We start from the raw sequence: 11,878 nt of genomic DNA on the forward strand, positions 1-11,878 counted from the left end.
TTCAAAACCAAGCATATCAAGCTAGACTGTACATGTCATATGACATAAATACAAGTTTTCTTTCAAGGTACCAAAATAGATATCGATAGTGTGATGACATTCCGCAACGATCCCGAGCTCAAGCTAGCTTTCAAAATCTATAAAACAACAAATAAACATAAAAAGTAAGCTTGAAAAGCTTAGTAAGCCATAAGCAAATAAATTAACACAAGAACATTCATAATTCATTTCAAAATAACCGAACCTAACTAATTCCGTACATATCTACAATCCCATTTCTCATAAGGTTCACATAACCATTTTAATCATCATCACTTACCATTTCTTTCAAAGTTCATATAAACTTAATACATACTTTAATCGTTTAAATAGAACTCACATTCGGTCTTGCCATATCTTTGCCCATAGAACCATTCAGAATCAAAAAGGATACGCGGATAACTCAAAAAGCTCGTACGATGCCAATGTCCCAGACGTGGTCTTACATGAAATCAAATAACAGTGTTACTATCCTAAACAAGGTCTTACACATAATCATATACGATGCCAATGTCCCAGACATGGTCTTACACGTAAATCACATATCGGAACCCTATGTCATGGCATATGTATCCTAACTATTCCTATGGTTCGTACGGGGCATTCGGATGTCGTAATTCAATCGAATCGAGCTCGTAAACAATTCTCTTATGTTTAAAACAATTTGGCATTACACATATATACATTAAAATTTAATTCGAAATTTATAAAAAATATACATTCAAATTTAAAAACATTTATTTACTTACAAACTTACCTCGGACGAAGACGAACAGATGAAATCGACTACTCGACCACTTTTGATTTCCCCCGATTTAGTTCTGGTTTCTTTTGTTCTTGATCTAAATAAATTCAAATATAGCTATTCAATAACAAATTTTATCCAATTCAAACCATAAACACATAATTAGGTCAATTTACACTTTAGCCCCTAAAATTTGCATTTTTCACAATTTAGTCCCTATTTCACAAAACACAAAATATTCAAAATTTAACAATTTCATAGCTTGGCTGAATATTCCCCTAGCTCATATAATCCCACATATTTCATTTGTTTCACATTTTAGCCCCTTAATTTCTCATTTTCACAATTTAACCCAAAATACTTAAATTCATCAAAAATCCCAATACAAAATATATTTATCTAACATTAAGCTTTCATATTTCACATTTTAACATCACAAAGCTTACAAAATCAACAATGACATAACTCAAATTCATCATCAAATTCTAAAATTTAAGCATGGGCTAGGTAATATACAAAGCAATGATCTCAAAAACGTAAAAATTATCAAAAACCGAGCAAAGAACATACCTTAATCTAGTTATACAAGTGTCGAACTTAATGAAGCTTTAAAAATTTCTTTTCTTTTTTTTCGGCAAGAAAAAAAGATGATAATGGCCATTTTCATGTTTGTTTTTATTTAATTCATAATAATACAACAATTACCATTTTAACCTTAGTCATATAACATTAAAATCCCACTAACTAATGTCCATACTTGTCCATGCATTAATTCAATGGTCCAATTGCATCATAAATACCTCATACTTAAAAAGCCATGTCAATTCAGCATTTTAACAATTGGCACACAATTTTTGCATTTTCTGCAATTAAATCTTTTTTCACAAATCGACACACAAACGATAAAATTAATTCACGGAAAATTTCACACATATCAATTCACATATTATAAGCACGGAAAATAATAGTAAAATATTTTTTGACTCAAATTTGTGGTTTCGAAACCACTATTCGACTAGGGTCTAAATCGAGCTGTTACAATCACTGTCAGTGAACCCAACCAAGCTTTCTCCCTTTTTGTAGAACAACCCAAAATCAGAAGTACCTTTCAAGTATCGAAAGATCCTCTTCGCAGCTAGAAGATGTAATTCTTTTGGATTCTCCATGTATCTGCTAATAATGCAAACTACATACAAGATATCTGGCCTTGTTGCTGTCACATACATCAAACTCCCTACAATTTGCTTGTAGAGAGTACCGTCAATCTTCTTTCCTTCAAGATTCTTTGTAAGCTTCAATCCAACATCTGAAGGTGTGTTGACATAATTGCAATTACTCATTTGAAACCTATCTAAAATTTCTCGAACATACTTCCTTTGAGAAATAAATATTCCATCAACAGATTGCACTATTTCTATGCCAAGAAAATAGTGCAGCTTTCCAAGATCAAACATATCAAACTCAGTCATCATTGACCTTTTAAAATCTTCAAACATGGCCTATCATTTCCATATAAATTAAATCATCAACATATAAGCATACTATAAGCATTTTCCCCCTATCTGTACACTTTGTATATAGAGTATGCTCATATGGACATTTTTGAAAACCTTCCCTTTGAAAGTAAGCAACAATACGACTATACCAAGCTCTAGGTGCTTGTTTTAGTCTGTATAGAGCCTTTTTCAATTTATAAACTTTGTGCTCATCACCAAATTTAACATAGCTAGGAAGTTGTTCAATAAATACCTGTTCTTGTAAGTCTCCATGAAGAAAGGCCGACTTCACATCTAATTGGTACATGGGCCATGAGTTTTGAGCAGCCAGTGCAATCACCATTCTAATTGTATCAAGCGTTCAACAGGAGCAAACACTTCTTTGTAATCTACACCAAATTCTTGTTTGTAACCCTTCGCCACCAGCCGTGCTTTATACTTGTCGATGTCCCCATTCTCCTTCAATTTCGTTTTATAGACCCATTTTATAGTGATCTTTTTACGCCCTTCAGCAAGATCAGAAAGTTCCCATGTATTATTTTTTTCAATTGCCGCAATTTCGACATCTATCGCCTTTCGCCATTTTTCTTCTTTGACAGCATTTTCAAAAGTTGTCGGATCACAATCTGAAAATAGAGCAAAATGAGTGAGAACATTTTCAGATTGATCAATTTCAGTTACCTCGTAATTTGACATCTATGCTGGCCTTCTTCGAGCACGGCGAGAATGTGAATCAGCTATTGTTTCTGACTGTTCGTCCACTGTCGGTGTAATTTCAGAAGTGGCATCATCTACTAGAACATGCGGTTGCTGTGGCTGATTTGCTTCTTCAACATTTTCTTCATCAAAGCTTGTTGGTATTTGTTCTCTGGTGGTACTTATGTTCTATGACCAGAGCTGATTTTCATCAAAAACCATGTCTCGAGTGATCAAAATTTTCTGAGTGTTAAGACTATAAAGCTTATAAGCTTTTGATCGAACACTAACACTAAGAAAAATACATTTCTCTCCATTGTCATCTAATTTCTTTCTCTTTTGATCTAGAATATGGGCAAATGCTACACACCCAAAGATTCTGAAATAATCCACGGTCGGTCATCGTCCACTCCACGCTTCCTCTAGGGTCATGTTTTGAACTGCAAATGTGGGACTCCTGTTGAGAATGTGAATACACCAATTCATTGCTTCAGGACAAAAACTCTTTGGAACACCGCTACTTATCAATAGACTTCGCACCATATTCATTATAGTGCGGTTTTTCCTCTCACAAATGCCATTTTGTTGGGGTGAATAGGCTGTTGTAAGCTATCTTTTTATGCCATAAAACTCACAAAAATCTTCAAATTCATGTGAGTTATATTCTCTCCCACGATCAGATCGGAGAGCTTTTATTGGGCTGTGAACCTCTTTCTCAACAAGTGCTTTAAAGCTCTTAAAAGCTTCAAGAGCTTCTCCTTTCTCTTGTAAAAAGTAAACTCAACTTTTTCGACTATAATCATCAATGAAAGAAATTATGTATCTGTTACCTCCATTGGAAGTTGGAGTTATAGGTCCGTAAATTTTGGAATGAAAAAGCTCCAGCGCCTTCTTTGCTCTCTATGTTTTCCCTTTTGGAAATGGATTACGGTGCTGTTTGCTAACTACACATTCTTCACAAATTTGAGAGGGAGGTGTAATTTGAGGAAGACCTGTCACAATATTTTTTTTGTATAGTCTTCAATCCACCAATATTGAGATGCCCATAACAAAAATGCCACAGCCAAGCATCATCTCCTTGTTTTATTGAGAAGCATGATTGTTGGATAGTATTGAGATAGAGAGGAAACATCCTGTTTGCAGTCATCTTAACTTGGGTAGTTAATCCCAATTTATCATCTTGAATGCAACACTCTCCATTCTTTATCACAATCTCATAACCCTTCTCTTGCAATTAGCCAAGACTTAGAAGATTGGTCTTCAAATCTGGAACATAAAGGACATTGGAAATTGTTTGAATAGACTCTTTTTTGGCTTGGATAATCACTTGTCCTTTTCCCATAACTGAGACTTTAAAGTTGTCTCTGAATTTCACCGAATCACGTTGTGACTCTTCTAAAGTGGAGAAAGCTGCCTTATTACCACACATATGGTTGCTGCACCCAGTATCTAAGTACCACAAATTCTAATTTGTTTCCTCCTTCACTTACTTTTTTACTTGGCAGGCCAATAACAAAGAAACTTCTTCTTCTTTTTCTTCTCTTTCTGCAAAATTAGATTACTTTCCACCATCTCTATTTAAGTTAGTTCGACATTCTGATTTATAATGACCAAACCTATGGCATCTATAGTATTCAACCTTCGACTTGTCTACAAACTTTGACATGAAAAGAGTTGAATTATTGTTGTCATGGCCTCTTCCTCTTCCTTGAGAATATGAAAACTGATTGTCTTCATATTTACGATGTGAGTGGCCACCGTTGCTTGTGTTGTTGCCTCTGCCCCTTACTCTGCCACGACCACCACCTTTTGAAAAGAAAGAATGATTGTTGGATAAGACTTGCAAAACTTGCTCCTCTTTGTCTTGTCGGTTCAGTTTCTGCTCATGAATCAACAATGATCCTTGCAATTCATCAATAGAAAGTTTATCAATATCATTAGATTCCTTAATTGAACAAACAATAGAATTGAATTTTGTTGTCATAGAGCGAAGAATCTTCTCAATAATGGTAACATTTTCTAGTCTTTCACCATGAATCCGCATCTTATTTGCAATGGCCATCGTTTTTGCGAAGTAATCTGTAACCGATTCTCCGGCATTCATGTGCAACGTTTTGAACTCTGCATGAAGAGCTTGGAGTTGTGCTAATTTCGCCTTCGCTATTCCTTGATACTTCTTCTTCATGAAATCCCAAATCTGCTTGAAAGTGTCTTTGCAGAGAATGGTTTCCAAGATTGAACGATCAATGGCTTGGAACAAAAAGTTCTTTGCTTTGAGATCCTTCAACTTCAGCGCTTTTATTTCTGCCCTTTGCGCATCTGACACTACTGTGCCTCTGGCTGTTTCTAGTATGTCATCCAAAACCACTTGCCAGTGTTCCTTCGATCTCAAAAAATTCTCCATCAACATGTTCCAATGATCATAGTGACCATCAAAACGAGGAATGGCCGACTGCACAAAATTTTCTGAAGCCATTGTTGTTCTCACGTTGCTGCTGCTGCAATTTTCGTTTCTCACTCACAGGAATTTGAACCAAGCTCGGATACCACTGTTAAACTAAGCAGATGGATAAAAGGAGAAAATGAAAGTTTGAAATACTTTGATAATATGAATTCTGATACACTTTATTGAATGATAATGAAATATTTATATAGGTTGAATTATAACTGAAAAATCACTAAAAAATAGGAACAAACCTGATACGTAAATCACTAGAAAATATCAACTAATATGATACTCCTAAAGTCTAGCAACAATAAGTTTTGACTGAATCAATAACTTTATTCAAACTAGTAAACTAACAAATTTAACTCTAACACAAATAAATTATAAACCCTAAGCATATTTCAATTTTAAAAATAAAAATTGCATAATGTATAATCCACAAAAATTCAAAGGCATAATGATAAATTTGACCCTCAACCTTTTAAAAATAGTTGAATTTGACCATCAACCTTTCAAAAAGAGTCTAATTACTATTTTTTAATGAAAATACTAACTAAAATATCAAATTTTTAAACATGACAACATGCATGGCAATCAACATGTGCTTTATGCTACTTTTTTTAATTATGATTTTTTTGAATTTTGAATTTAGTTATTTTTTTGAATATTTTATAATTTTTAAATTATTTGTTAATGTGTCATATAAAACAATTAGTACCATGTCAACATGAAATAAATGTGGACTACCATGCTTGTCACGCTAACATCGTTGAAAAATTAATTTTTAGTTAACATTTTCATTAAAAAAGTGAATTAACTCTTTTTGAAAGATTAATGGCCAATTTTAACTCAATAAAAGAATAAAGGTCAAATTAACAAAAAATATAAACGTTGAGCGCTAAAATTGTCATTATGCCAAATTCAAATAAACATGCTCAACAAAGATTAAATTAAACTCTCATACCAAATATAAAATTTGAAAGAAATAATGACGAATATTTTTTTTTATAAAATCAAAATATAAAATATACAAATTATAAACAATTATTTCATTGTAAATATAAATAATTTTCTAACGTCCAGCCATAGAATTTAATTATTGTAGAAATTGTATGGTCAAAGAACTTCCGATTAATTACAAACACAATAAAGATGGAATTGGTTAAAGGTTTATGTATATTAGAGAGTCCAAATCTTTTATATGAATATTTCAAAGAATGGAAGAATCATAGAAGTTGCCATCAAACTCAACCTTTCTAATTTAAAACCAACATAATTAATAAAGTGATTAGCCAAAAATAATAACCACTTAAAAGCAATTACTCAAATATAGTAGAATTCATCACACTCGTTATGTTGATGAAAACAATTTTAATTAAAATTTTAAAGTATTTAAATTTTTAAAAAATAAGTGTTAAACGAATAGTTACTATTTAATAATTAGCTATTTAATTAAAATTAAAACACTTAAATAAATTGTATTCTATTTTATTAGTCACTTTCACTAATTAAGTTAATATTGAGTTGATTGATGACATTGACTCCAGTAACCCTTTTATAATAGTATAGAAATAACCATTAAATGTTATAAAATTAAAGATAAATAGAATATTCAATGTTGTTGGAACTGGACCGATTAGTCGGATAAAAAATAGTAGGTATAGTGGTGCAGACGAAGTGATTGAACCAACCTTTTAGCAAACTATTTGAAATCGATAAAATATCAAAAACCAAGATTAGAAATTAGTGGTTGAATTGGGTTATAATTTTTTAATTGATTTATTAATTTTTAAAATTTTTAATTAATTATTGTTGAATCGACAATCAATTTGATTAAACTAAAATCATTATCTGATTAATTTGATCACCAATATGTTTTTTAAAATATTGAGAATATTTGTTTTAATAATAAATATTCTAACATTTTTCTCTCTTGTGCTAAAGATTATTTAAAGCTATATAACCAACCTCGTGATAAAAAATTTTTTGATAATCTATAATTCGAATATCAAATTTTAATTCTCTTTTGAAAGAAAACACACTTTCAGGTCATCTACGATTTTTTTTTCTTATTGAAGTTTATGGCCTACAAAATTTTATAATATATCATGCATGGATTTGAGGTGGAATATAATATAGGAGACCCAAATCCAATGGGCAAGGGCCGAGGATCAGACTCTTTCAGCTCTTCTACCGGCCTTTCTTATTCAACACCCAAATTGAAGCATAAGTGGATTTTAATCGTAAGCCTACATTATTAAATTTGTTATAAGCTTGGATGTAATTATACATATATCTGATATATTTGGACAACCACTATAATTAATTGGTTTTGATGTAATTACACATATATATATATGGCATGTTTGGACAATCCCTAGAATTAGTTGTTCCATTGAATTGAGTGTACCCTCAATTACATTTTTCAGTTCTTGGAAGATGAAAATTAAAATAATTACACAAATAATTACAAATAATCACACTCAAATTCATTTATTTTATGGCTTTCTAAACATGCTCGTTCATGATTTACATCTTAAAAAGTTATTTTTATACAATAATAATATTTTAATTTTAGAATATATATTTTATTTTTTAAAATATAATTCTATCATTTTATTGATTTCATTTAAATAGTCTGAATTTTCTTATTATGAGAGAATTTTCTAAAATTTTAACCCACTGTCTAATTAACTAAATTACATATTATATACTATAAATTATTTATACTAAATTTAAGTAAATCACATAGTATTTATTGTTAATTATTTATACTCGGTGGAAGACTAATCGATAAGATGATTTGATTTTAGGTTTTGTCACTTGTTTAGAGATTCATTTTCAAGTATTATTGATAATTTTATAAAAATTAATATTTTTAAGATTTAAAATTATATAATTGTGTAATTATAATTTAGACCATCAAATATGACATAGAAAATTATAATATGCTTACACTCCATCAATCAAAAAAAAGTGTATAATCTCCTGGTAAACTTTCAACTTTAATTAAGATGGTGTTTGAAACATGGATAAAGGACTAGGATAATGCCTCAATATCATAAGAAGGAGAAGTAAACGACTAAGGAAGAGATGAAAAATTGCAAAATAGGCAGTGACAAACAGCATTATGGAGTCCTTTAAGACATTGAAGAGGTCAGTTGAAGGAGAATTAGAAAAAGAAGACAAAAAGAAAAACAAAGCAAAGGAGGAAACAAGCATAATGGGAGAACAAATTGCTTTTGAAACTAGCATGTTAGGCCAACAACTAGAAAACATGAAAATGGAAGGAGTTAGGACCCTAGTAGAGCTGTTCAACTTAGACAACCCACAGTGGTAGTCAACAGAAGTGAAACATTCACTTTCGAGATCAAACAACTAGAAGCAAGCGAGAGAATAAGCATAAAACAACATAGAGCTGGACAATAATTCACAGAGATAATGCTTGGAACTTTTGGATGAAGGCTCTGAGATTGGTCCAAGGGTGTTCGAGTGTACTATCCCTAAATAGTCCCCGCAAGTGCCATGATCGTTTTCAGTTGGAACGTTAGAGGATTGAGGCATCCCTAGCGTTTTGGTATCTTAATAATCAAATTAATAAATATAAGCCCCATGTTGTCGACTTAATGGAAACTAGGAAATCCAAGTCGCATATGTCAAAACTAGCTAGTAGGTTGGGGTATCATGGTTGTGTGGGTACCGATTGTAAAGGTAAAAGTGGGGGTTTTGTCTTTAGTGGGATGAATCTTGTATTTCGACATTATGTCCTATGTTAGTGAAAATCTTATCCAGGTTTGTTTCTACGATGTAAACTCTAAACTAAGTTGGTTCACCGAATGTTACGGACAACCAGTTTTCACAAGAGAAGACAAGTGTGGAACCAAATTTTGGAGATTGCTAAACAAGTCAACATGGACCTATGGCTCATCATTGATGACTTTAATCTAGTGTTGAGAGAAGAAGAAAATTTCTCAATAAATGATAAGGAGATCAACGGATATGAAAGCTTCTAAGAATGTATAAATGAAAGCAATCTAATAGAGGTTCCCCTGTATGGAATAAGGTTTACATCGACTAATAATAGTAGGAAGTACGTGGTATGGGTAAAATTAGACCGAACATTCGATAATATGACATGGATGGACATGCACACTAGAACTCACTTAGCTAGTCTTCTCATCGTGGAATTAAACCATAGTATGCTAATCCTCGACACGGATAAAAGAACAAGCATCAAAAGAAGGCCATTCCGATTTGAATCAATGTGGTTATGGAAACCACGATGCAAGGATATAATAAAAAACCTTAGGAAGTAAACGTAAAATGTTTCTTGACGCACAAACTTCTTCCCAAGTTAAATGTCATTAGGGACAAACTAAAGGAATAGAACAAGGTAAGCTTTAGAGACATACATACGAGGAAAGAAACCTTAATGAAGCAACTGGGAAATGTACAAGCTAGTATCAAGGATTTCAAATCCATTGACGAGGAAAGACATATAAGATTAGAATTGGAGATGGTCTTAGAAGAAGAGAAAAATCTGTGGCTTCACAAAACAAGAACAAACAGGATCATTAAAAGAGAAAGGAACACTAGGTATTTCCATCTCATAGCTAACAAAAGACGAATCAAGAATATGATTACTGATGAGGAAGGTAAGCTATAGAAGAGTCAAGATGATATTGGAAAATCTTTTGAAGATTATTTTAAAAGCATCAATAATCAATTTGATCCAAAAAGTATGCATGATATTGAAAACTTTCTTATTGAGCTGGAGATTCCAAAGATACTAGAGAATTTAAAATTTTATTGAATTCCTCGTGGAAATTCAAAAAGCAATTTTCCAACACAACTAGGATGTGGTTAACCCTTTGGTAATTGAATCATACCTCAACATCCTTAGCTCAGGCAAAATGTTGACGGAACTAAACAAAATATTCATAGTTCTAATTCCAAAAGGAAAATGTTCGGAGAAGGTAATTCAATATCATCCTATAAGTCTTTGTAATATGGTTTATAGGCTTGTCTCTAAGACAATGGTTTAAAGACTCAAGCCCATTCAATAGAATCATTTCCCCATTTCAAAACGTGTTCATTAGAAGTAGGTAAATTAGTGATAATGTTATCTTGGCATTGGAATTGTTAAATTTTATCAATAAGAAAACCAAGGGTAAAGGGAGCATAGAAGCTCTGAAACTCGACATGAAGAAGGCCTATGATAGATTAAGCTGAAATTTCGTTCGAGTAATCCTGTGTGCTAGTGGCTTAGAGGAAAAGTGGATTGAGCTAATCATGCAATGTATTTCAATGGTGTCCTACCAGATCATACTTAACGGAGCTTCTACGACTAACTTTGGCATTAAAAGAGGATTGAGACAAAGTGACCCTCTTTCACCATACCTATTCATTTTTATCCAAAGTATTCTTTCATTAATGATCAGTAAATTAGAATGAGAAAGGAAGATATAGGGACTCAAAATGGGAAGAAGGAGTATCTTGATCTCTCACTTACTCTTTGTAGATGATAATTTTCTATTCTTCAAAATTAACAGTGAATCATTGCATGTAGTTAAAAGTATATTGGATCAATACCGCTCATTCTTAAGGTTGAGTATTAATTACAATAAATTAGAGCTTAGGATCAGCAAAACATCCAAAGTTTAAAAGAATGTTCACAAGAATTTTATAGGTGAAAACGACAACAAAAGGCGACAAATACTTGGGAATGGAACTTGACATGCTAAACAAAAAAAGTAGGGTTTTCCAACCCCATCCTAAACAGAATAGAGTCAAAACTCTCTTCGTGGAAAGCCAAGCTACTCGGCCAAGAAGGTAAACTTACCCTAATTAAGTCGAAATTAGAAAGCTTACCTACGTACCAATTATCTTTCTTTTAAGCCCCCAAAGTATATTTGCAAAAAATGGATTGGGTAATACAAAAATTCTTGTGAGGAGAAGAAAAGAACACAAGGAAACTTCATTATCTAAACTAGAACCACATTTGCTCGAGCAAAAATTCTGGGGCCCTTGGCATAAGAAATATGCAAATCATGAACAACCAAAGTTGGCTCTTAAAAGAATCATTGGTCAAGAAATATTGTTCAAATGAAAGCTTCTTTACAAGACAGGAAAACTGAAAGATTCTTAGGCAGGGAAAAGCATATTGAGGAGGGAAAAAGATTATAAAGAATAACATCACCTTGCATAATGTTAACAAATGGAAAGAATCGTATAAGATTGAAACACCTAGGTAAGGAATAATTAGAAATGAGATACTAATATAGATATGCAAAGTTCGTGGGAAATAAATACCATTTTTGTAACCCCCTTACCCTAGTCGATCGTCAGGTTCGAGCTTCAGGATCTCACATTCATTGCCGAAGTAACCACAATCATTTACAATAAAATTAAACCATTTCTACATGCTAGAAAGTATAAAAAAACATTCACAATATG

The 11,878-nt window shown here is 32.2% G+C and overlaps 1 protein-coding gene across 1 annotated transcript; it reads right to left on the reverse strand.

Annotated features, from left to right (window-relative positions):
* Nucleotides 1–1,811: 1,811 nt before the first annotated feature.
* Nucleotides 1,812–5,552, reverse strand: LOC107907907 (uncharacterized). The gene is made up of 2 exons (XM_041088788.1): nt 2,534–5,552; nt 1,812–2,090 (listed from the first exon to the last, which is right to left on the reverse strand). The coding sequence occupies exon 1, from the start codon at nt 5,450–5,452 to the stop codon at nt 4,535–4,537; it is 918 nt and encodes a 305-aa protein (XP_040944722.1). The 5' UTR covers nt 5,453–5,552; the 3' UTR covers nt 1,812–2,090; nt 2,534–4,534.
* Nucleotides 5,553–11,878: the final 6,326 nt, after the last annotated feature.

This window comes from Gossypium hirsutum, chromosome D02, assembly GCF_007990345.1.
Source record: "Gossypium hirsutum isolate 1008001.06 chromosome D02, Gossypium_hirsutum_v2.1, whole genome shotgun sequence".
NCBI lineage: Eukaryota > Viridiplantae > Streptophyta > Magnoliopsida > Malvales > Malvaceae > Gossypium > Gossypium hirsutum.

What these genes read in the sequence shown, in the direction of transcription:
- LOC107907907 (XM_041088788.1), bottom strand. Translation starts at nt 5,452, where the DNA reads ATGGCTTCAGAAAATTTTGTGCAGTCGGCCATTCCTCGTTTTGATGGT.